The following is a 26,739-nucleotide window of genomic DNA, read 5'->3' on the forward strand; positions in this document are numbered from 1 at the left end:
ACCTTAAAAGAAAAAAGATGTTAGCTGTGGTATTCCTATTATGCTTCCTTTGACAGCCAATGAAGCCAAAGGGATTACATCCAGACTGACCACACTAAACCAGATCCGTCTCCAGGAGGGTCTTCCCCAGCCAGTGTACAGACCCCGGGAGCATGCCTCACATATGCCCCCTGGTGGCAGGTCTGTGCATTGGGCCTTGCACTTCACGGATTCTGAGAGGCTTAGTGAAATGAAGGGAAGGTGATAAATGGAGCCAGCTTCCTATTCTTCGAAATGTCAGTGTTGATCACTGTCACAGCCACAGCAGTTAAGAACCAAATGGACTTCTTTGGGGGACGGTCTTTGATTCATCATCACATCCAGAGGCTCATGAACAGCAGGTGTTTGACTTTAGTTGACGGTTTCAGATCAACTAAAATTTTACCTCTGCAAGAAATGCTCGTACTTCCTCCGGTATGCAAAGCCAGCCCGTCTCACCCGCAGGTGCTCCATCAGCCCCAGGTATTTGACCTGATGCCTTACGAGGAAGTCATCGAACTTGTCTTTGGAAACACAGAAGGAAGAGTGACAGTAAAGGATCCAACCAAGACAGACCAGAGGCTGCAAGCTGACCATCTGTGGACTGGGTCTGGCTACAGACATGTTTTGTTAGGTTCTGGTTGTGTTTCTTTTAATGGGATAATTTTACAGGGACATGTGAATTTTGGGTTTCTCTCGAAAAAACCATGAGGTCTGGCCATTCTGAGCCTGGAGTCCCAGATGGCAACATCAGGCCAGAAGGGGGAAGTACTGCCCCTTTAGGCAGGGTGTGCCCTGTCCATTTTGCGGCAGTCCTCTCCCTTCCCTACTGCATTACAGCCAATCTGCTTCACTTATTTGCTCTTTCTGCCTGCCTTCTGTATGCCTTTGACTGTATGACTTTGTTATAAGACCATGGTACAAGCTTAGAAAATACCCAAATCACAACTATTTTGGAAGATTGTTCACCCAACTGGAGAGAAGCAATGTTGCTTCTCCTTAACTCTGAGGTCTGCCTGGCTCAGCTATGTCCCTCCTGAAACTTGCAAAGCCCTGAGAAATGCTCACATAGGACCACCAAAGAGAACCCTCCTCCCTATATATTAACCTTCTATTATTAAATACAGAGGACAAGAAGCAAGCCTGTGGTGGTTTGTAGGATGTTAACCCACTGCCACCTTGGTTTTCCTCTCAGGCACATTTCCCTGAGCTCCGTGTTCGGAACAATTCACAACTCACTGGGTTCTTTCCTCTCATTGGGCTTGATGCAACGGATGTATGAAGGTTCCTTAGAGATGAGAATTTCCAGAAGGCTGCTCAGACTGTTTTTAAACTGAGTCCCCACCTGCAGGGAGAGATAATGAGCTAAGGAGACATTGCTGATCCCCCTTTATACAGAGAAGGGTGGTTAAAGCACCAGTCTGGCTCTTTAGACCTCAACTCTCGACAAACTATTCTACTCATTATCTGTTACAAACTGTTTTGTCCATTAAAATAAGGCTTTGGATGTCCTGGCCTGAGAAGCCCAGCTCAGTCTGGTCAAGCAGAGGCTGGACAAACATCTTTCCAGGATGCTTCTCTCACTCAGCAAATACAACGTGAGCCCCTTGTAGGAGCCAGCATCACCGCTGAGCCAGTCACCCTCCATTACCTTGTTACCGAGCTTCCTTTATGACCCTCATGCTACTGTAATTTATTTCATGGTATCTTCTTCCTATACCATTTCCCACCAGACTGTAAAATGCAGAAGGGCAGGAACCCTGACTGTTTTGTTATTGCTAGAGTCCCCTGTGCCCAGCACAGCGCTTGACACACAGTACCTACTCAATGAACGCCTGCAAATGAACACACTGGTTGCTAACTTTGGAAAATATATGTTTAGTAGAACTTCCAGAGAGTGATACTTCCAAAAAAGGAGAGGGCAGCTTAAAAAATATATACGTACCTAAAGTACTTGCACCCTTTGGGTGATTTCCGCTACCTTCCCAATTTTGCACAGGCATTTCCCCCCACTCACGGTTGGTGGCCTCCTCCGATTTTCTAACTCAGCCACCAGGAAGCATTCCTTCAGGATTCTGTTTCTGGACCTGCAGAGCACCTGTAGTTAAAGGCAAATGAACACCACATTCACTACTTCAGAAATCACTATGGGGTTTCCAGGCAAGTTCATATAAGTGTGCACGACAGACCAGAGCCAAGTGCCTTGGGAGCACTTGAATAAGAGGGGAGAAAGCACCACCACACATGGAAGAAATTGTTCAAATATGGACGGTCCCCAACTTGTTTGAGTGGGGGGGGTGATTTTATAATGCCGTAAAAGTGATACGCATTCAATAGAAACCATACTTAGAATTCTGGTTTTTGATCTTTTCCTGGGATTACAATACACTCATGATGCTGGCCAGCCCGGGAAGCCACGGCTCTCAGTCAGTCATGCAATCATGAGGATGCACCAATGATACGCTCAAAACCACTGTTCTCCACTTTCAATATAGTATGTAATCAATGGCATGAGATATTCCACACTTTGGTATAAAACAGACTTTGTGTTAGGTGATTCTGCTCAAGCTCTCACAAGCATTCTGAGCACCTTTAAGGTGGGCTGGGCTAGGCTATGATGTTCAGTAGGTTAGGTGTAGTCAATGCATTTTCAGCGTATGGTAATTTTAGTTTACATTGGGTTTATTTGGATGTAACCCATCATAAGCTGAGGAAGATCTATACTGTATCCATTGTTTTGTCTACTTGGTCAGGCTCTGAGATTATTTCTCCTTTGCATGATGGAGCAGTAATTGTTCCCAGTCTAGCCCAGTGCTACCAAATAAACCAGCTCTTGAACAATGATCTCCAATAAGGAAGATGTGGTACATATATACAACAGAATCCCACTCAGCCAGTAAAAAGAAGGAAATAATGCCATTTGCGACCACAAGGATGGACCTAGAGATTTTCATACTAAATGAAGTCAGGCAAACATCACATGACTTCACTTATATGTGGAATCTAAAATATGACATAAATGAACTTACCTATGAAACAGAAACAGACTCACAGATGAAGAAAACAGAGTAGTGGTTCCAAGGAGCGGGGATGGACTGGAAGTTTGGGATGAGCAGAAGCAAACTATTATATATAGAATAGGTAAATGTCAAGGCCCTACTGTATAGCACAGGGAACTATAGTCAACACCCAGTGATAAACCCTAATGGAAAAGAATATGAAAAAGGGAGTTGCCATTGTGGCTCTGTGGTTTAAGGCCCGCTTTGTCTCGGTAAGGATGCAGGTTTGATCCCTGGCCTCAGTCAGTGGGTTAAGGATCTGGCGTTGCCGTGAGCTGTGGTATAGGTCACAGGTGCAACATGGATCTGGTGTTGCTGTGGCTGTGGTGTAGGCCAGCAGTTGCAGTTCCAATTAGACCCCTAGCCTGGGAACCTCCAGGTGCAGCCCTAAAAAAGCGGAAAAAAAAAAAAAGAGTAGCTGGATCTCACAAGAGGACTTGGTGACATGGGTCCAAGGACACCAATTTTGTACTGATTTTTTCTTCCTGTGCATAAAAATCATATATTTTAAAAATTTGACAAGCAAAACAATTTTCCTTATAGCCATACAATGAAAGATAACTCAGCCTTTCTTTTTTTTTGCCTTAGGGCTGCAACCTGCAACCTATGCCACAGCTGCAGCAATGCCAAGTCCTTAACCCACTGCGCTAGGCCAGGGATGGAGCCTGTGCTGCTTCAGAGATAACACTGGATCATCAACCTGCTGTACCACAGCAGGAACTCCTGATTCAGCCTTAAAAAGGAAGGAAATTCATCCACGTAACAACATTATGCTGAGGACATTAGGCTAAGGGAAATAAGCCAGATACAGAAATACAGACACCATGTAATCCCACTTATGTAAGTACCAGGAGTTGTCAAATGCATACAGAAGGTACAACGGTGGTTGCCACGGCCTGGGGTGGGGGTGGAATAAGGGAGTTAGTGGTTAATGGGTACAGAGTTTCAGTTTTTGGGTTTTTTTCCTTTTTGCCTTTTCTAGGGCTGCTTCCCACGGCATATGGAGGTTCCCAGGCTAGGGGTCCAATCCAAGCTGTAGCCGCCAGCCTATGCCAGAGTCACAGCAATGCAGGATCCGAGTGGCATCTGCGACCTACACCACAGCTCACGGCAACACCGGATCCTTAACCCACTGAGAAAGGCCAGGGATCGAACCTGCAACCTCATGGTTCCTAGTCAGATTCGTTAACCACTGTGCCACAATGGGAACTCCCAGAGTTCCGGTTTTGCAAGACGAAAAGAGTTCTGGAGGTGAACTGCCCAACAAGGTGCATGTTTCGCACTTAAAAATCACCGACATGGTAACTTTTGTTATGTATATATATTTTGCCACAATTAATTTTTTTTTCTTTTTTTGATGCCCCTCAGCTTATGGAGCTCCCGGGACAGGGATCATATCCAAGTTGCATCCTATGCCACAGCTGCGGCAACATCAGATCCTTTAACCCACTGCACCGGGCCAGGGATTGAACCTACATCCCAGTGCTCTAGAGATGCTGCTGATTCCGTTGCACTACAGCAGAACTCTTAAAATGTTTTAATAATAATTTTTTTGTTAACTCATCCTGAATTTAAACTCATGGTGGCATGAGAGAGGAATTTGCAGACAGGAAATTTAAAAAATGAGAAAGGCTCCATCTCAGCAAGTACAAGGAACTTCAGCCCTGGATGAAGAAGTGGGAGACTTAGAGATTTTTCCTGTAGGAGCCTCCCTCCATGGCTGGATTTGTGAAGGGAATGGGCATTGCCCACAGGGAAGAAAGCCACAAGAGCAATGCTTTCCTCCATTTGTCCAAGGGCCCTTTCAGTCCTACAGAAAGGCACCATCAGACCCACTTCACTGACAGCGAAATCTGCTCCCCTCCAGAACCCCCAGCCAGGAAGGGGGCAGGCTGAGTCTCAGGCCCAGAGAGCACCAGCCTGCAGCAAAGATGCAAAGTAAGGCATCACTTAGCCATCCTGAGCCCCAGAGGTTGGGACAAGCAGTCTTAGAAGTGGTAGAGAAAGATAAGAAAGAGCAGAAAACACTCCCAAGAAGAACCGATTACATGTTCGCTCTGAAAAGGTCTCCCTAGGAGTCCCCGTCATGGCTCAGCAGAAACAAATTCAACTAGGAACCATCAAAACGTCTCCCTAGGTTTAAGCTTTTTTATAAACCAAGTTAATTATATCAGACCCAAATTTCACAAAATGGTCAACTATTTCAACACAAAATAAAGGCTTAAAAAAACCTAAGGTTTCTCTGATTAGGGAGGTACATGGAAAGAGATGAAGAATTTTATCCTGGCTCCAGCCCCACCTTGAGATTGACCTTGAACAAGACATGATCTTTCTGGGTCTGTTTCTTCATCCTCAGCTCATGTCACCCCAGAACAGTCCTCTGCTCCAGAATAGGAACTCTGTGGAGCTCTCATCCTGCTGAGCTCTCAGCCCCCTCTCCTAACACTGCCCCGCACTGAGCATGTGGTGAGCTTGTTGGGGCCTTAGGGCCTTTGCACATGCTGGTTCCTCTACCTGGAGTAGACCCTAGTCTTTCTAAGGTGAAGATTCTTCTCATTCAGCTTTCAGTTCAAAGTTACCTCCACAGAGTTGTTTTCTCTCACCCCCTAAATGAAATTTAAACAGTCATGGTGTTCCCCTTGTGGCTCAGTATGTTAGGAACCCAACACAATACCTGTGAAAGTGCAGGTTCAATCCCTGGCCTCACTCAGTGGATTAAGAAACCAGTATTGCTGTGAGCTGTGGTGTAGGTGGCAGATATGGCTTGGATCCCACATTGCTGTGGCTGTGGTGTAGGCCAGCAACTGCAGCTCCAACTTGACTCCTAGCCTGGGAACTTCCATATGCCACAGGTGCAGCCCTAAAAAGAAAAAAAAAAAAAAAAAAAAAAAGAAAGAAAAGAAAAGAAAAAGCAAAAAAAAAGTTCATACAGATGATCTCCAGTGTCTGTTCTGGCCATGACATGCTGGAGTTCAAACATAATGCATCCAAGAGAAAAATCCAGAAGGCCAAATCTATCCCCAAATAAGTGTCATGGGTGGTATTTCATAGTCATCGTATATAGAGTTGGTGGGCTAGAGGTTAAAGGTTCAGCATTGTCACTGCAGCGGCTCAGGCCCAAGAAGTTACGTGGCCCAAGAAGTTCCAGGGCCAAAAAAATAAAAAATAAAAAAATACATACAGCTAGGTTTCAGACTTACTTCTTTCAGATGTCTGTAGAGGAGATCATTGTTTTTTTCCAAAAATCCTGTAAAATATTGAATAAAAATTTTTTTGAATCAATGGCTTGGCTTATAAAACTACAATTCTATCCCAAAGGAAAATCCTAAAAATAATCTCTGAGGATTAGGGTTTCTCGGCCGTGGCAGTACTGACATTCGTAGTGGGGCTGTCTGGGCCCTGTAGGATGTTGAGCAACACCCCTGGACTTTTTCCACTAGATGCCAGCAGCACCTCCCTCAGGTACAACAAACATATACGTTTCTAAGTCATTGCCAGATGTTCCCCCGGGGAGAGCTCTATCCTTGGTTGAGGCCCAAGTCCTCAACACTGACCTATAGTTTTCATGCTACATTCTCAACCCCGATGAGCGATCACATGAATGTAGAATCTTTATGCTGAGTATCGTACACATGCCCCAGGCCAGTGGCAAAGAATTACACGTGCCATGAATGACACTGAAATGTGGAGAGGGAGCTGAATTCCAGGTGTGGCCAGGTGAGACAGTGTAGATGGATGAGAAAACCATCCCCACCTCTGACAAAAACCAAACTCAAGCACCGGGGCTAGTGGTACCCAACGACATCAAAGGAAGACACATCATTTCCAAGTTTAAAACTTGGCTTATAAATGCTCACTTAAAACCTAGCCAGGTAACATTTCAATCTGTAGCTAGATGGCATCATAAAGTCAAAACCAGCTAAAGAAGACATGCAACCACTGTGGAAAACTGTATGGAGAGTCCTCAGAAATCTCAAAATAGAACTACCATTTGATCCAGCAATCCCACATCCCACTCCTGGGCCACTAGGAAAGACACATGTACTCCGTTGTTCATTGCAGCACTATTTGCAATAGCCAAGACATGGAAACAACCTAAATGTCCATCAACAGAGGAGTGGCCAAAGAAGATGTGGTACATATACACAATGCAATATTACTCAACCATTAAAAGGAACGAAATACCGGCATTTTTAGCAACATGGATGGACCTAGAAATTATCATGCTAAGTGAAGTCAACCATACAATGAGACACCAACATCATATGCTTTCAATGACATATGGAATCTGAAAAAAGGACAGACTGAACTTCTTTGCAGAACAGATGCTGACTCACAGACATTGAAAAACATAGTCTCTGGAGGAGACAGTTTGGGGGGTGGGGGGATGTGCTTGGGCTGTGGGATGGAAATCCTGTGAAATTGGATTGTGATGATCATTATACAACTACAGATGCGATAAATTCATTTGAGTAATAAAAAAATAAATAAAATGAAATGAAAAACAAACAAACAAAAAAGAAGACATGCACCAGAAAAAAGAAAGATACGCATCAACAATGTCTAAGATACAGCCTTTTTAGATGACAATTTAGAGTTATCAAAACTATCATTTTTTTTTCTTTCTTTTTGGCCGCCCCATGGCATATGGAGTTCCCAGACCAGGGATCAGATCTGAGCCGCAGCTGTGACCCATGCCAGACCCTTTAACCCATTGTGCGGGTCAGGGATCAAATCTGCATCCCAGTGCTGCAGAGATGCTGCTGATCCCTTGTACCACAGTGGGAACTCCAAAACTAACATTTTATTGTGGTAGAACCTACACAACATAAAATTTATCATTTAAACTACCTTTAAGTGTATAGTTCTGTGATATTGTAGTGAATTCACACTGTTGTGCAACCATCACCACCATCAGAACTCTTTTCATCTTGTAAAACTGAAACTCTGGACCCATTAAACACTAATCCCCCATTCCTGGCTCCCTGAAGCCCCTGATAATCACTATCCTGCTTTCTCTCTCTGTGAATTTGATGACTCCATGTGCCTCATGTAAGTGGAATCCTATCATATCTGTCCTTTTGTGTCTGGATTCTTTCACTTAGCATTATGTTCTCAAGGTTCATCCATGTTGTAGCACGTGTCAGAATTTCCTGTGTTTTTAAGTGTGGATAACATTTCAGTGTAAGAATAGACCACATTTGGTTTATCAATCATCCATTGATGGACACATGGGTTGCTTCCACCTTTTGGCTACTGTGACTAATGCTCCTAGGTATATAGGTGTACAGGTATCTGTTCACGTTCCTGCTTTCAATTATTTTGGTTATATACTCAGACTGGGTCAAAACTAACTTTTTTTGTCTTTTTTTTTTTTTTTTTTTTTTTTTTTAGGGCTGCAACTGCAGTGTATGGAGATTCCCAGGCCAGGGGTCAAATGTGAGCTGCAGCTGCTAGCCTATACCACATATATGTAAATATATGTGTAAGACATTTTAATTTTCCTGTGGATTCTTGGGGTCACATCAGGGAGAGACTAGGAATAAAAACGGATTTTAATTTTCCTCTTGTACTTTTCTGTACTATCAGCAATTTCTAGCCTTGTATGTGTATTACTTTATTCTTTAAACAAAAATGTCTTCTTTTTTTTTTTAAAGCAGCACCTATAGCATGTGGAAGTTCCCTATGCAGGGACTGAACCTGAGTCATATCAGTGACGGGAGCCACAGCAGTGTCCATGCTGGATCCTTAACCATGAGCCCACCAGGGAACTCCCGAGATTTGCCCTTTTAAAAAATATTTCTTCTTTTTTAATCCTGCTCTGTATTTAAGGGGAAAAAAATCTAATACAGGGTATTTTACTTTTTATAGATTCTTAGCAAAATAAACTTATTTAGAAGAAAAAAATAATCTAGAACCTAAAGCAGAAGTGACAAAAGAAAATGTCTGAAAATGCTTGAGGAGTTCCTGTTGTGGCTCAGCAGGTTAAAAACCTGACATAGTGTCTGTGAGGATGAGGGTTCGATTTCTGGCCTTGTTCAGTGGGTTAAGGATCCAGTATTGCCATAGCTGTGGTGTAGGTTGCAGATGCGGCCCCAGTTTGAGCCCTAGCCCAGGAACTTCCATATGCTGCAGGTGTGGTCATAGAAAAAAGGAAGAGAAAGAAAGAGAGAGAGAGAGAGAGAGAGAGAGAGAAAGAAAGAAAATGCTTTGAAAAAAAATTCATGGCAGCATTATTCATAATAGTGAAAAAGTGGAAAAAACCCAAATGCCCATCAACTGATCAATGGAGAAACAAACTCGGAGTTCCCGTCGTGGCGCAGTGGTTAACAAATCCGACTAGGAACCGTGAGGTTGCGGGTTCAATTCCTGGCCTTGCTCAGTGGGTTAATGATCCGGCGTTGCCGTGAGCTGTGGTGTAGGTTGCAGACGCGGCTCGGATCCCGCGTTGCTGTGGCTCTGGCGTAGGCCATCGGCTACAGCTCTGATTTGACCCCTAGCCTGGAAACCTCCATATGCCGTGGGAGCGGCCCAAGAAATGGCAAAAAGACAAAAACAAAACAAAACAAACTGTGGTATAACCATGCAGTGGAGTATTATTTGGCAATACAAAACCAGTAACAGCATTGATGATCCTTGAAAACATTATGCTAAGTAAAACAGAACAAAGTGGCCTGCATCAAAATTAAGAGCTTTTGTGCTTTGACAGATACCATCAAGACAGTGAAAAGATAACCCACAGATTGGAGAAAATACTTGCAAATCATGGATCTGATAAAGGACTCGAATTTAGAACTTAAAGAACTATTACAACGCAATGATAAAAAACAATTTAAAAATGGAAAAAGGATCTGAATAGACATTTTTTCGAGGCAGATATGCCAATAGCCAATAAGCACAAGAAAATATATTCACATCGCTAATCATTAGGGAAATACAAATCAAGACCACAATGAGATACCACTTCACCCACTAGGATGCTGGAATCAAAAGACAGACAATAGCAAGTGCTGATGAGAATGTGCAGAAACTGTACCCACCCCCAAACACTCTGTTGGTGGTAATATAAAACAATGTAGCCACTTTGGAAGACAATCTGGCAAGTACTCCAAAAGTTAACAGAGCTCATAGGATCCAGCAATTCCACACCCAGATATTTACCCAAGAGAAATGGAAACATATGTCCACACAAAAATACAGGCATTGGAGTTCCCGTTGTGGCGCAGTGGTTAACGAACCTGACTAGGAACCATGAGGTTGCGGGTTCGATCCCTGGCCTTGCTCAGTGGGTTAACGCTCCGCCGTTGCCATGAGCTGTGTGTAGGTTGCAGACGCGGTTCGAATCCTGCATTGCTGTGGCTCTGGCGTAGGCTGGCAGCTACAGCTCTGATTGGACCCCTAGCCTGGGAACCTCTATATCAACCCAAATGCCCATCAAGTGATGAATAGACAAACAAAATGTGGTATAGCCATACAATGGAATAATTATTTGGCAATTAAACAGGAAGGACAATGTGACTGAACCTTGAAAATATACTCAGGGATACTGACTCACAGACTTTGAAAAACTTATGGTCTCCAAAGGAGGCAGTTTGGGGGGGGGATGTGCTTGGGTTGTGGGATGGAAATCATCTAAAATTGGATTGTGATGATCATTGTACAACTATAAATGTAATAAATTCATTGAGTAAAAAAACCCAAAAACCAAAAAAGAAAAGAAAATATATTCAGGGATTGAAGCCAGACACACAAGTTCACACACTGTGTGATTTCATTTCTATGAAATGTCCAGAATAGGCACATCTACAAAGAAAAGTAGACTGGATTGTTGGCTAGGACTGTGGGAGATGGGGCTGGGGGAAAAGGGGCAGCGACTGCTGACGAGTATAGGGTTTCTTTGGGGGGGATGATGGGGAAATGTTCTAAAATAGATGGGGGTGATGTTTGCACGCCTGTAGAGTGAATATATTAAAAATGGTTGAACTGCACACTTTAAGCGGGTAAAATATATGCTATGTGAATTATCTCAATAAAGTGGTTATATATAAAAGTAATACATATGTTAAAACTAGTTTAAAAATGGCCTGCTGGCTTGCGGGGCGAGGGAATGTTTGAGACGGACATGGGGCACCTGTATGGCTGTGATCTGTGACCCTGCGACCCACAGACACTCACCCTTGGTGCAGTACGTGACCTCTCCTGCGTAGTGGAAGAGCCGGAACTCCATCCAGCCAATCCTCTTTCGGCTCTTTGGACCCGCCAGCTTCCTGCTACAGCAAGAGAGAAACAGACACAAAGTCTATTTCACTGCAACAAAACGCACCAATGTAGAAAGCAAAGAGCGGTGCAGGGAAGCCTTACCCCCTATTCCATCAGGCTATAGACCACGGTCTCTCTAAAATTAAATCCTTCCTTCTCATAAGCACTGAAGAATTTTAAAAATGTATATGTGGGCTAAACAACACATTTATTTGTACAATGAAATAACTTCTATTTTTTTCTAGGTGATGACTAAAACCCAATTTTGCTCCTTTACATTTTCATAATGTTGAAAGACTAAAATACACATGAAACATCATTTTTCAGATTCTAGTGATTCATAGTTTTTCATAACTTTTTTGGGAAATGTAGCAGACATATCCCAAGTGCACAGCTCAGTGAATTTTTGCAAACTGAACGCATCTGTGTAACTAGCACCAGATCAAGAAACAGAAGATTTCTAGTCCCTGAGAACCCCACCACGAGCCCTCTCCGGGTACAGCCGGACATCTAACAGAATGGACTGCTTTTACCTGGTTTTGTACTTTATAGAAATGGAATCCTAGAGTATGGACTCTTTTTTGTCTGATTCCTCTTGGTTACACGTTGTGTGATTTACCTACATCACTGTATGTATTATAGATTGGTCAGTCTCATGGCCATATATTATCTCACTTGGGAAGCTACCACAATTTATTTTTCCACTGTTTTTTTTTTTTTTTTTTTTTTTGGTTTTTTTAGGGCCACATTCGGCATATGGAGGTTCCTACCATAGCCACAGCAATGCCAGATCTGAGCTGCATCTGTGACCTACACCACAGCTCACAGAAACACCAGATCCTTAACCCACTGAGTGAGGCCAGGGATTGAACCTGTGTCTCATGGATGCTAGTCAGATTTGTTTCCGCTGAGCCATGACAGGAACACCTATTTTTCCACTCTTGATTCACATACTTATCCAATTGCATTTACTTATCCTTTCTATATTCTTCAAGAAAACTGATAAAACCAAGACCATTCACTGAATCTCTGCATGGTTGAAAATACATATATGATTCATAGTTGGCCGTCCGTATCCATGGATTTAAACAACAGTGGTTGGGCTCATGCAGTACTAGAGTATTTGCTATTGAAAAAAAAAAAAAAAACAGGTAGGAGTTCTCACTTTGGCACAACAGGATTGCCTGTGTTTCTGAAGTGCTGGAATAAAGGTTCGATCCCTGGCCTGGCCTAGTAGGTTAAGGATCCAGTGTCAACACAGCTGCAACACAGTTCGCAAGTGTGGCTCAGATCTGACCCCTGACCCAGGAAGTCCATATGCCATGCAGTATAAGTGGCCCCATGCAGTTCAAACCAGTGTTGTTCAAAGGGCAATTACACAAGGACGTTCCCTGGTGCGCCAGCCCAGCAAACAAGATACCTACGTTTGGAAGTGTGCATGCTTGCCCACTTTCTCTTCCAGTCTCTCCAGGAAACTCAAGTCTGTAGCAGGTCCAGGACGAATACATTCTTCATCCTTCAAAACAGAAAGAGAAACCTGTTCACCGCAACTCTGAGTTTAAATGCTTCCCCTAGCCATGGCAAAATGTACCAGACTGAAAAGACTATCATCTCATACAAGTTGGGGTGAACACTGTGGGGGGAGGAGGGTAAAATGCATCATACATGCTCAGCTTCTCAGGTTTGAGCAGGGAACCCTGGAACCAGAGAGGCTGGAAATTCCATGAAAAGTCAACTCTCCCACTGATCTGACACCTATTTCCAAAGTTTTCCTGTGAATACTTTGCAGCTTCCATGACCAGCTTAAACATTTAATTTCATCGTCTTTTAACCAGTCTTAACCAGTTGGCCAAAAACATAACCTCTTTTACTAGGAGTAAAGCCCTTGGGGAAAGCGAGCCATAAAACCACTTGAGTCTAACCTTTCCTATTTCCACAAGCTGTGTCTAGTTCCTATTTTGATTGGCTGAAGCTTGTTAACAGTAAAAAAAAACCCAAAAAAAAAACAAACAAACAAAAAACCCCCAAAATCCGAAATTCTTATATCCAATCTATATTCTATTTGGAGAAGGGCTAATAATAAGATGGACAATCTAGGAGTTCCCTGGTGGCCTAGCAGTTAAGGGCCTGGCATTGCCACTGCTGTGGCTCTGGTTTGATCCCTGGCCTCAGAACTTCTGCATGATGAGGACACGGCCAACCACCCCCCCAAAAAACAAGCTGTATCTGTTTCCTATTTTGAGATCTCAACAATAACAACATTTAATTGACTATCTTTTAAAAATGAATCAACCTTGTAATTTTTACTAAAACAACAACCAAAAACCTGCGTCCAGACTGGTGAGACAATTCTCACAAAGCAGCATTTCTATGCTTTCTGATTCCATCTATGGCAAACCAAACAGAAACAAGTACTTATTACTCAAATATTTTATTTTTGTCTTTTGTCTTTTGGGGCCGCACCCGTGGCATACGGAAGTTCCCAGGCTAGGGGTCTAATCAGAGCTGTTGCCACCCAGCTACACCACAGCCATTGCAACGCCAGATCTGAGCTGCATCTGTGACCTACACCACAGCTCATGGCAATGCCGGATCCTTAACCCACTGAGCAAGGCCAGGGATCGAACCCACAGCCTCATGGTTCCTAGTTGGATTTGTTTCCACCGTGCCATGATGGGAATTCCTCAAATATTTAAAATACTAGTCTAGTAATCCATAGGAGCACTGAACATACGTGTATTAGCTTACGCGCATCTGTGCCTCCTGTAATGTGCTTCCCCAGATGTCCACACAGCTTGTCCCCTCACCCCCTTCAAGTCTTTACTCAAATGTTGCCTTCTCAGAGAGTCCTTCCAAACCATCTTACCTAAAACTGAATTCCCCTTCTTCCTCAGCACATTTAATCTCTGCCTTTTTTCTCCATTGCACAATCTATCCATTTTGTCCATTAACCTGTTTGTTGTTCATCTCTCCCTGCTAGAATTTAAAGCCTCCTGAATGTAGGTGTTTTGACGTGTTGTGTCTGCTGCTGTGTCCCAAAGCACAGGGCAGAATCCTGGCACAAAGTAAGTGTTTGGTAAGTATTGTTGAATGAACAGAGTCTGAATGCTTGCAAGGCACAGTCCTAAGCCCTCTGCATGTATTATCTCACTTAATTTGCCCTTACAACTCCTTTATGAAGTAAAGTGCTATTATCACTGGACCCACTTAAAGATGCAGCCGGAGCTCAGAGAGGTTTAGCCACCTGTCTAAGCTCACACAACTAGTTAGCAATGGGGCTGGCATCAGAATTCAGATCCTGCTCGGACAACTACAGTCACTACCCAGCAATGCCCCTGCTGTGCTTTAGAATCCTGGGTTCTCACAGTCGTTAGATGTAGGGGGAGGCAGGAGGAGGAAGGAGACCAGTTATCCTCATTAAAAGGGAGACAAACTCTGGGGCAGATGATCCTGAATGGAACAAAAGCAGGGAAATCATTTTTCACTGGCCTTCAGAATTTGTGAAAGAAACTGACGTCTGAATTGGAATCGCTGTAGATTCAAGGACCCTGTGATGTTCTCAGAAGTCACAATAGTTCAAAATAAGGCCTATCCCAAGGAGCCTCAACTCAGGATCCATGGATATTCTTTTTTTTTTTTTTTTTTTTTTTTTTTCTTTTTAGGGCCGCACCCATGACATGTGGAAGTTCCTAGGCTAAGGTCGAATTAGCTGTAGCTAAGGGCCTACACGCAGCCACAGCAACACTAGATCCGAGGCGCATCTGTGACCTACACCACAGCTCACAGCAATGCCAAGGATCTGTGGATATTCTTTGCAAAGCCTTTCTTTAAGTCTTCTGGCTCCCTGATCGGCATTAAGTATGAAAACAGCCCTCCCCAACTTCCACCAAACACCAGCCTAAACCCCATCCCCAGTTCCTGGGCTCATCATTCCACAGCTATGGAAGAGAGACACACATGCTTTCATTTCAAAGGTCCCTCCATGTGCTCTCCTGATGGGCTGTCATTTCGGTCCGTGAATCTGAATAAGAGTGAAAAGCTCAGCATAAATCTTGGGGCAAAAATTCAGCCAAAACTGCAACTGGTGCCCTTCAACAAGCCAGTGGATTCCACCCTTAACCCTTTGTAAGCCTGGAGAAAAGGTCTTCCTTGTGTTGTAAATGCCAAGCCAATGTTAACTGTCTCACCAGAATAGAAATGATTCCTTTGTGTCTCTCTTCTACCAAGTCACAAATGATCTTGTTGTTGAAATACTGAATTGGTTCCCACTGAAATGACAAAGAGTGAAGAAATTCTCCAGGAAGGATTAAGATGAGCAGAAAATATATTTATTTCAGATTGATTCCTCCCCTCCCCCAAATCTGATTTGTGTCCCTGACATTTGAAAAGAATACCTGCTGAATATCGAAATAATTTCCCAGGAAATAAGCAGAGAAAGAGTGAAAAATAATTCTTACTACTAGTCAGGAAAAATCTTCATTGAAACAATATTTCTCAGGTAAATGTCTTTTGCTGACAGGATAAGAAATCAAATGAGAAGAAAACATCAAAACATTTACCTCTATACCTTCCATTTCATACTCCGCCTGTTCTGCTTTTAGAGTTCTCTCAATTAATAGTTGCTGGAGTTTCTCATTGCAGTAATTTATACAGAACTGTTCAAAACTAGAGATGCAAAAGATTTAAGTAAAGCTACATGAGTAGACCAAGTTTAAAAAACTGTATTTACTTTTTTCTTTTTATGGTTGCATCTGCGGCATATGGAAGTTCCCAGGCTGGGGACTGAATCGGAGCTGCAGCTGTGGGCCTACGCCAGGGCCACAACAATGCCAGATCCGAGCTGCATCTGTGACCTATGCTGAATCCTTAACCCAACTGAGAAAGGCCGGGGATTGAACCCATATCATCACAGAGACAACACTGGGTCCTTCACCTGCTTGAGCCATAATGAGAACTCCTGTATTTACTTATTTTTAAGGATGCTTAAAAACCAAAGTCTTCATTAATCAAAGAATTTAATAAATAGATCAGAAGAGTCAGGCTAAAAGGCATTTGCATTTTTTAAAATTGTTTTTGTTTTTTTGTCTTTTTGCCATTTCTTGGGCCACTCCCACGGCATATGGAGGTTCCCAGGCTAGGGGTCTAATCGGAGCTGTAGCTGCCAGCCTATGCCAGAGCAACAGCAACGGGGGATCCGAGCCACATCTGCGACCTACACCACAGCTCATGGCAACGTCGGATCGTTAACCCACTGAGCAAGGGCAAGGATCGAACCCACAACCTCATGGTTCCTAGTCGGATTTGTTAACCACTGTGCCACAACGGGAACTCCACATTTGCATTTTTAAAATGCTTATTCCGCTTCTAGAAAAGCTTATGAAGTAGGGGCTTTGCAAATCTAGAGAATTTCTAGGAATTTTGGAAAATGAATTCCAGTAACATCAGAGATGCCAAAAACTAAACTCAGACCTTAATGAAGAACAAAGGACCACTGGGGAACGACAGACTCACCCATTCTTGTCGAAGACTTCAAACCCATAGATATCCAGTAATCCGATCACAGTTTTCCCAGTGAAATCCTAGTCAAAGCAAAACATGCCATTAATCATTAGGCTGTTTACTTTGTGACACTCAAAACCTGGTAGCTGTCCCCAAAGCTGGATCTTGGCTGTAAAGCTCATGCCTTTTTTCTCCAACAAGGGTTCAGAGAAGAACCTTAGGGTAGAAATAATTTCCTCAGCCTACCTGCACCCTCCCCAGATCCCATCTGCACCTCCATATCCATCACTGGAGCAGTGAGACCTTGCCCTCCTGATTCACTTCCTTGCTTCAGCCCTCCTCAGCCTCCCAAGCCCATATTCAATCTGAGATAGAGATAGATAGAGAGAGAGAGAGAGAGAGAGAGAGAGAGAGAGAGAGAGAGGAAGAAGGAGGAGGAGGAGGAAGAAGAGGAGGAGGAGAAGGAGGAGGAGAAGAAGGGAAAAAAGAAAGGGGAGAGGAAGAAGAGAAAGAAGAGAAAGAAGGAGGAAGGGGGATGGAGAGGGGAAGGGAGAGGAGGAAGAGAGAAAGAGAGAAAACAAGGAAAGGAGGGAGGGAGGAAGGCGGGGAGGGTTGGAGGAAGGAAGGAAGCTAGTTTACACAGCAGGAAGGAGATGTTTATCCAGGAGAGAAGGCAGATTACTTTGGATCTCATTTTATTTTTTTATTTATTTATTTAATTTTTGTCTTTTTTGTTGTTGTTGTTGTTGCTATTTCTTGGCCCGCTCCCATGGCATATGGGGGTTCCCAGGCTAGGGGTTGAATCGGAGCTGTAGCCACTGGCCTACGCCAGAGCCACAGCAACGCGGGATCCGAGCCGCGTCTGCAACCTACACCACAGCTCACGGCAACGCCGGATCCTTAACCCACTGAGCGAGGGCAGGGACCGAACCCGCAACCTCATGGTTCCTAGTCGGATTCGTTAACCACTGCGCCACGACGGGAACCCTGGATCTCATTTTAAACAGAGGACTAAGTGCTGTCAGGCAAGGATTTAAAGAGAATATTTAAAGAGAATATGCCTATTTTAAAAAGTGATACAATTTAACATTCTCTATGATGTACTGAGTCAATGTATCCAAATCTGTCCTTTGTGCAATACCTCCACATCCTGTACCCAGGGCCCTCACCTCATTTCCTTAACTTCCAGCATTTTTTTTTTTTTTTTTTTGTCTGTTTGTCATTTCTAGGGCCGCTCCCGTGGCATATGGAGGTTCCCAGGCTAGGGGTTGATTCGGAGCTATAGCCACTGGCCTACGCCACAGCTCACAGCAACGCCAGATCCTTAACCCACTGAGCAAGGCCAGGGATTGAACCCACAACCTCATGGTTCCTAGTCAGATTTGCAAACCACTGAGCCACGACGGGAACTCCAATTTCCAGCTTTTTGCAAACTCCCTTTTTTATTTAAATAATTCTATTTAAAAAGGAAACATGCCCTTAGGGTGATTTTGAAGGAGTTGTCCTATATTTTCTTATACACATTACCATGAAAAGTTTCTGTGTACACATAAAGCTATACCTGGCATACTTCAAATGCTATGCACCCCTCACTTGGGGACATACTGCCAAAATTATTTGGTGTGCATTTTTGTGAACCTGCTGTGTGCCAGAAACTAGACATGAAAAAACACCATCCCTGCCCATCTGGAGCTTAGAGTCAATTCTCACAAATTATTTATTTCCATACCCCACAGCATATGGCAGTTCCGAGGCTAGGGGTCTAATCAGATCTACAGCTGCCAGCCTATACCACAGCCATAGCAATGCGGGATCCAAGCCATATCTGTGACTTACACTGCAGCTCACGGCAATGCCAGATCCTTAACCCACTGAGGGAGGCCAGGGATCAAGCCTGCGTCCTCATGGATACTAGTCAGACTTGTTTCCGCTGAGCCACAACAGGAACTCCAATTCTCACAGTTCTCATAGTAGTGATGTTGGTTATCAACCACTAACATGTTCGTGAGCGCAAGACACCGCCATACTGGTAGACCAACCTTGTTCACTAAGGAGGAATTGATTTTGTTGACCAGCCAAGTAAATGTTCGTCCATAAACAGCCTTGGCCATTGCGTCTCTAGCATAGGCAGAGAGTTCTGGCGTCAACGGGCATATCACCTGAGAAGCACGCAGGGACTTCCGTTAAAAAAAATTAAAAAGATTACAAAATACTTAAAAAGCCCCCTGAGTTTTCAACCTAGCCTTTAATGATGAGTAGGGAAGGATCTTTGTTAGGGGAAGATGTCCCTCCCTCCTGTGCTATTCATGCTTTTTCTTGGGAGCCAGGCACTGTGCTGACTGCTGAGACGTGGCCACACCTAAGACAGACAGGTCCTGCCTTTGTGGGCTCAGTTTGTAGAGCGGGGAGGGGGACATCGGACAAGTCACACAAAGAAGAGCCATGTTGCTCTCAAGCCAAGAGTGGCAAGTGCTAAGACCCCGTGGAGGGAAGGCAGGAGATACATCTGGTGCTTTAGCAGAGGGGAGGGATGAGCAGGGAAGGGTCTTTGAGGAAGTGATCTCTGGGAACCTAAAGAGGAGGAGGAGTGAACTACCTGAAGTGCAAGGAAAGGTATTCCAGTAGAGGGAACAGCATACGCAAAGACCCCGTGGAGGGAAGGCAGGGAAAGTGTGAGGCATCGAGGGCTCATGATGGTGGGAACTTGGGGGATGGGGAGGTTAAGGCAGGAGATGCCAAAAGAAGCTGGACCACACAGGACCTGATAGGCAGGAATCAGGGGCCTGGCCTCCCCTAGGGCCACCATCCTGCTGGCAGCAGTGGTGGGGAGGGTGGGTGCACTTCCACCTAGAGCCGTTTTTACCTCCTCTGTTTTGGCTTCAATCTTTCTATGGGTGAGAGCTTCCAGAAGGACCCATGGGTGGACCCCTAGGAGCTGAATAAATGGAAATCAAAATGCTATTCGACAAGCCAACTTTACTCACTAACACAGAGTTTGTGGCATTTCCAGGCCCAGATGTATCTGTCCTGACAGCTAATTGTGCTTTACTGCAAAACAGACCACATTCAGTCTTTCAAACAACTGGTTTACCCACTCCCTCCCCACCCCACACTCTTTAAACCTCCCACTGTCAGCTGGGAGAACATGATGCTAGCCATCTGGGACATGGGTGCTCCCCTGCCTCACTCCCCTCGCCCGCCTCTCCACCTCCAAAAGGGTCCCCCCACCCCCACTGTGCTCTTCCAAGGCTGACCATCACCTTGGCAATCCATTTGATCTCGTGGGTATCTGGTATGGTGGCGCAGCCTTGCTGGTTCTCTTCAAAACAAATGTTCCCCAGGTGAAGGACACTGGCAATAATGCCAAAGAGATTCTAGGAATGTGGGAAATGGTGAGGAGGGCAGGGAGAGAAGACGGTGGCCACCTAATTGATAAATGGCATCAGAGGAGGGTCCCGAGGGAACACCACCCCCTCCTGGAGGAGCTCCTCCTTCCCTGGAAAATGGGCTTCTTGGCCTCTTATCCACGTCAGATATTAAGGGGAGCAGGGAGGAGTTCCCGTCATGGCTCAGTGGTTAGCAAACCTGACTAGCATCCATGAGGACGAGGGTTCAATCCCTGGCCTCGATCAGTGGGTTAAGGATCCAGCGTTGCCGTGAGCTGTGGTGTAGGTCAAGACATGGCTCAGATCCAGTGTTGCTGTGGCTATGGTATAGGCCAGTGGCTGCAATTGGGCCCCTAGCCTGGGAACCTCCATATGCCACTGGTGTGGCCCTAAAAAGACAAAAAGACCAAAAAAAAAAAAAAAAAAAAGCGGGGGGGGTGCAGGGAGAGAGCCTTGGTGGAGGGCTAGGTGATGCCTCACTCAGCCTCCAGTGAAAGATACTGCTATTTTGACATCACCCCCTGCCTCCCCATCTATAAACCATCTAATGTTCAAATGCCATGGTCCCAGATATATATGTACATACATACACGCACACATATAAATTAAAAAAAAAATCTTTTTAGGAGTTCCCATGGTGGCTCAGTGGAAAGGAATCTGACTAGGAACCATGAGGTTGTGGGTTTGATCCCTGGCCTCACCCAGTGGGTTAAGGATCCAGTGTTGCCTTGAGAAGTGATGTAGGTTGCAGATGTGGCTCAGATCTGGCATTGCTGCGGCTGCGGCATAGGCCAGCGACTACAGCTCTGATTCGACCCCTAGCCTGGGAACCTCCATATACTACAGCATGTGGCCCTAAAAAAAAAAAAAAAAAAAAAAAAAAAAAAAAAAAAAAAAAAGCAAAAAAATAAAATCTTTTAAGGGCCACACCTGTGATGTATGGAAGTTCCTGGGCCAGGGGTTGAACAGAGCTGCAGCTGTTGGCCTATACCACAGCCACAGCAATGCTGGACCCAAGTCCCATTGGTGACCTATACCACAGCTTGTGGCAACACAGGATCCTTAACCACTGAGCGAACCCAGGGATTGAACCTGCATCCTCACAGACACTATGTTGGCTTCTTAACCTACCGAGCCACCCACCGAACTCCCATATTCAAATTTATATTGAATTACATAAATAATTATATATTTCAATTATTGTATATTGAATTTCATTCAATTTATATGAATTTTAAATCACATTGTGATCTTTGAAAGATCAATAGTTTAACAAGCTCTCCCATCTCCTAAGAAAAAAGATGTAAAAACAAAATGTTTACAAATCCTACAATTTGGTCCAGTTTGTTTGTTTGTTTGTTTTTTGCCTTTTAGGGCCACACTCGTGGCATATGGAGGTTCCCAGGCTAGGGGTTGAATAGGAGCTGTAGCTGCCAGCCTACACCACAGCGGCAGCAACACAGGATCCAAGCCATGTCTGCAAACTATACCATAGCTCACGGCAACACTGGATCCTTAATCCACTGAGCGAGGCCAGGGATCGAACCTGCAACCTCATGGTTATTAGTCAGATTTGTTTCCACTGGCCACAATGGGAACTCCCCTGGTCCAGTTTGTTCTAATGTAAAACACAAATAAATTATATTCCTATTATTCTAGGGGGTTAAATATTTGAGACTGGGTTTGAGAGGAAGAAGAAATGTGACTGCCTCTTGGCACACAACATTGGGAAAATTTAGAACTACCAGATAAAATGCAGAATGCCTGGTAATGTGCGAATGTCAAAGCCATGTCTAATTTTTTAGTATTCAGTTTGTCCCACGCAATGTTGGGATGCACTTATACTAAAAATTAGTCATTGTTTATCTGAAATTAAAATGTACCTAGGCGTCCTATATTTTTATTTGCTGAATCTGGCCACCCTTCTCTGTAATTACCGAGAAATTAGGATGGTTTTCTCAATCCCAGACCTGATTAATGGCAGTTCTGCCCTTGGGATCCATACCTCAAGGTCATCTTCAGTAAAATTGATGACAGAAAAGGCATTGGAAACAGTTTTCCAGTCGTTCTTGTCATTAATAGATGACTCTTTGGCACAATGACCCTGTTGACAGAGATTTGGGTCACTTAACAGCATTTTAATGAAGACAGTTGTGTCACCACCTATTCCCAATCAAAATGGTTTTCTCTACCGCATGAAAAATCTAGCTCTGTAATGTTCTGAACTGTGAGAATTTTTTTTTTTTTTTTTTTTTGTCTTTTTGCCTTTTCTAGGGCTGAACCCGTGGCATATGGAGGTTCCCAGGCTAGGGGTCTAATTGGAGCTGTAGCTGCCGGCCTACACCAGAGCCACACTGGATCGAGCCACATCTGGACCTACACCATAGCTCACAGCAACACCGGATCCTTAACCCACTAAGCAAGGATCGAACCCGAAACCTCATGGTTCCTAGTCAGATTCCTTAACCACTGCACCACAAAGGGAACTCCAAAAATGGGTTTTATTCTAATTGTCCAGAATGTGACAATTTGCTACCTGCTGCTTTTTTCACATTTATTTGGATTTTTTTTTGCTTTTTGCTTTTTTTTTTTTAGGGCTGCATCCGTGGCATATGGAGGTTCCCAGGCTAGGGGTTGAATCGGAGCTACAGCTGCTAGCCTACACCACAGCCACAGCAATGTAGGATCCAAGCCGCTTTTTTGACCTACACCACAGCTCAGAGCAACACCAGATCCTTAACCCACTGAGCGAGGCCAGGGATCAAACCTGAAACTTCATGGTTCCTAGTCGGATTCGTTTCTGCTGCGCCACGATGGGAACTCCTATTTGGAATTAAAAAAAATTTTTTTAATATAGTTGATTTACAATGCTGTGCCCATTTCTGCTGTATAGCAAACTGATTCCAATATATATTTCAAATTTATTTGGAATTTTGTTTAAATATCTGTTCCGGGAAAACTTTCAAAGTTATATATTAGTGGTATATCTTTTCGTGTGTTTCTTAAAAATGGTTTCCTTGCCATTTTTGCTGAATAAAGTGAGGGCACATCTCAGTAGGCATCTGCTGAAACATACAGGGAAATGACAGTGCTTACATTTAGAAAACAATCTTTTCTTTTTTTTTTTTTTTTTTTTTTTTGGCCATGCCTGTGACATGTGGATCAAACCTGAGTGACAACAGCAACCCTGAGCCACAGCAGTGACAACATCAAGTCCTTAACTGCTAGGCCACTGGGAAACTCTTCAAAAAAAAAAAAATCTTGACACACTTAGCAATCTCCATCAAAAATTTCACTACAGGATTAGATGGAAAGAGACCCTCACCCAAGGAAATAAAATTTTGGTGTTTAGTGAAACACAGATTCTATGGGAGGTGTATAAGACAGTAGCTGTCAGGAGTTCTCATTGTGGTGCAGCAGTTACAGACCTGACTAGTATCCATGAGGATGTGGGTTCAATCCCTATCCTCGCTCAGTGGGTTAAGGATCTGGCATTGCCACAAGTTGTGGTATAGGTCACAGATGAAGCTTGGATCTGGTGTTGCTGTGCTGTTGTGTAGGCTGGCAGCTGCAGCTCCAATTGTACCCCTAGCCTAGAAACTTCCATATGCCACAGGTGCATCCCTAAAAAGAAAAAAAAAAAAGTTGTCTAAAGGGAAAACCTTCTAAATGAGGGCTTTTTATTATTTTGCTTTTGTAGCACAGGGTATTCCTACTTTCCTGATTATTTGAAGATTTGTCATCTTTAAAGAATTTCTTGTTGCATGAGGAAAGCAACGATATCATACCATGAAAATATGCATCAGTGAACTGGCCATGTTAAATCTTTAAAGAATTTCTTGTTGCATGAGGAAAGCAACGATATCATACCATGAAAATATGCATCAGTGAACTGGCCATGTTAAATCTGCAACCTCCCCAAGAGCCCCACCCACATAACCAGCACAATCTCTGCTTCTCCAAGGGCAGGGCTAGTGTCAGTCTATCCTTGGAAGACACTTAGAGGTTTGGAAGTAGTGCGAGTCTACTGCAAAGCACAGCTGCAGAGTTTGCCAAAGTTACAGGAGATCACAAAATCGAAAAAGGTAATACCTGCGAATTGCTTGAACCATTTCTAAAGCCAGTGTGGCATGAGGATCTGGCCAGAAAAAATTTACAAGGATGAAGACATGAGACATTCCATAAGAGAATGATTTGATTATTGAAGTTTAGGATTTCCTTCCTAAAGGGAGAAAATCCATCCTAAATGGATGAAGTCCTCAAATGGATTAATAAATTGATCCTCCGATCATGAAAATCCAAAGGTGATGCTCCCACACAGCTTTGTTGGAAAGATTAGGTCCTCAAGATTTTTAAAAATCAAATTTGATATATTCTTTGTTCTAAGAATTAGTACAAAGTTTATTAAATATAAAATGAGATTTTTTTTTCCTTTTTATGGCTGTACCTGTGGCATGTGCAAGTTCCTGGGCTAGGGGCTGAACTGGAGCTGCAGCTGCCAGCCACAGCAATGCCAGATCCAAGCCACATCTGTGACCTATGCTGCAGCTTGTGGCAATGCTGGATCTTTAATCCACTGAACGAGGCCAGGGATCAAACCTGCATCCTCACAGATTGTATGTCTCGTTCTTAACCCACTGAGCCACAACTGGAACTCCGAGATTATAAGCTTCTTTTGTTGTCCTGATTGAGCTTCATTTTTCAAGATAACTTTCCATCCAGTCTTCTTTTCCTCCATGATTTACCACAAATATCGGTCTTCATTTTACAAGACGCCCTTAATAAGACCTTGCTCTTTCTCTTAAATGACTGTCCCTGCCTGAACTCTGCCAATCGTTCTCCAGTCAAAAGCCAGGCCCAGCGAGAAGAGAAAAATCCAAAAATCTTGGGGCAAAAAGGTGCCAGTGGCATCAAATACTGATAGGTGCTATACATCCTGGGCATCCAGACACCTAATAAGTTAAATCCTGGAAGCCAGTTTTTACACTACATCCTAAGATTGCTTGTAAGAATGGTCCAAACTATTTCTACAATATTCATTTTGCAACTAACAGTTTTCAGATTGGAAGGCAGGAAGGTGCAAAAAGTCTTTTCCAAACTTATTCTGCAAGCAGAATGAAGTATTATAGGTTATGGACACACATTGATGGTGAGTTTCTATCACACTAGACCAGCAGTTCTCACCTCAGCTGTGCATTAGAATCTCCAGGGGATTGACTGAATTATATTGAATCATCAGGGATATTTAAAAGAACCCTGATGTCCAGGCCCTGCCCCAGACCAATTATACATGAATCGCTGGGAGATAGAGGCCAGGCATTTGTGTGTTTCAGAAGCTCCCTGGGTGGTTCTAATTTCAGTCAGGGCTGAGAACCACTCACTTAGATATTGGTACTTTATCAGGATGATATAGGAGTTCCCACTGTAGCTCAGCAGGTTAAGGACCCAAAGTGGTATCCATGAGGATATGGGTTCCATCCCTGGCCTCGCTCAGTGGGTTAAGGATCCAGCATGGCCATGAGCTGTGGTGTAGGTCACAGATGTGGTTCAGATCCAGTGTTGCCATCGCTATGGTGTAAGCCTGCAGATGCAGCTCTGATTCAACCCCTATCCTGGGAACCTCCATATGCTGCAGGTGAGGCCATTGAGAAAAAAAAAAAAGGAGAAGATATTCCTGCCAAGCCTAAAAGGAGGGGTCATAGTCTGTGTCAAGAAATCAGTCAGGAGAACACCTCCACAGTGGTAAAGAGAGAGTTAATGCACACCTCATAGAGGCCCTCTCCAAACACCCCTGATCCCCCCTCCAAAGGGCCACCAGAGTCAGGTGCTGGTCCTTCCAACCTGTGAGAGGTATTTATACAGCTGGTGGTCTCGCTCAAGTCCCAGGTAGGCAAGGAGCTCCTCTTCTCCACCCTCTAGTAGCTGGTAGAAGATGTGGAAATTCCGCTCACCCTGATTTTGATAGACGACACGAGACTTTTCTATCAAGTAACTGATGATATGCCCGCCGACAGGAACGCCCTTCAAAAGAAAACAAAAATACAGCAATGACAATGCTAATCAAGCCCCTCTCTCTCTTTCTAGTGTCTTCTGATGAACTGAAATTATGAACTTGAATCGAGCCCCATCTATCCGTCTTCCAGGATTAGAGTTTGATGCTTCCAAAGGATTTTTGCCTACCCCAAGGCCATGAGGATATTTTCTGATTCCAGCTAGAAGCATGGTGTTTTACCTTTCATGACCCATCATTATTTCATTTTTGTATGTGGAGTGAAGTAGAGGCCAAAGATCTCTTTATCCAAATGCATTTCCAGTTGATCGGCATCATTTATTAGAAAGACCATTCTGTTGATACTGAATCACAGTGGTACTTTGGTCAGAAGTCTGGTGACCACACATGGGGAGGGGGGGAGTCTTTCTAGATTTTGGTCCATCAGCCTCTTGACATATTCTTGTGCCAATATCACAGTCTTAATTATCATTTAAAATAATACATCCAATATAGGATCTGTATTCCA

The 26,739-nt window shown here is 43.8% G+C and overlaps 1 protein-coding gene across 3 annotated transcripts in view; it reads right to left on the reverse strand.

Annotated features, from left to right (window-relative positions):
* MYO1H (myosin IH) overlaps positions 1–26,739 on the reverse strand; it is a 119,744-nt gene that overhangs the window by 18,266 nt on the left and 74,739 nt on the right. For all 3 annotated transcript variants that reach the window (XM_021073724.1, XM_021073723.1, XM_021073725.1), the window contains exons 7-20: positions 26,063–26,242; positions 22,227–22,325; positions 20,096–20,209; positions 19,699–19,770; positions 18,875–18,994; positions 16,848–16,915; positions 15,896–16,001; positions 15,524–15,604; positions 12,761–12,852; positions 11,253–11,347; positions 6,278–6,324; positions 2,036–2,116; positions 1,258–1,363; positions 425–542 (exon numbers count right to left, since the gene is read on the reverse strand). In XM_021073724.1, the coding sequence (XP_020929383.1) occupies positions 425–542; positions 1,258–1,363; positions 2,036–2,116; positions 6,278–6,324; positions 11,253–11,347; positions 12,761–12,852; positions 15,524–15,604; positions 15,896–16,001; positions 16,848–16,915; positions 18,875–18,994; positions 19,699–19,770; positions 20,096–20,209; positions 22,227–22,325; positions 26,063–26,242 (1,379 nt within the window). The remainder of the gene's footprint in view (positions 1–424; positions 543–1,257; positions 1,364–2,035; positions 2,117–6,277; positions 6,325–11,252; positions 11,348–12,760; positions 12,853–15,523; positions 15,605–15,895; positions 16,002–16,847; positions 16,916–18,874; positions 18,995–19,698; positions 19,771–20,095; positions 20,210–22,226; positions 22,326–26,062; positions 26,243–26,739) is intronic.

The sequence above is a fragment of the Sus scrofa genome, chromosome 14 (genome assembly GCF_000003025.6).
Source record: "Sus scrofa isolate TJ Tabasco breed Duroc chromosome 14, Sscrofa11.1, whole genome shotgun sequence".
Lineage (NCBI taxonomy): Eukaryota > Metazoa > Chordata > Mammalia > Artiodactyla > Suidae > Sus > Sus scrofa.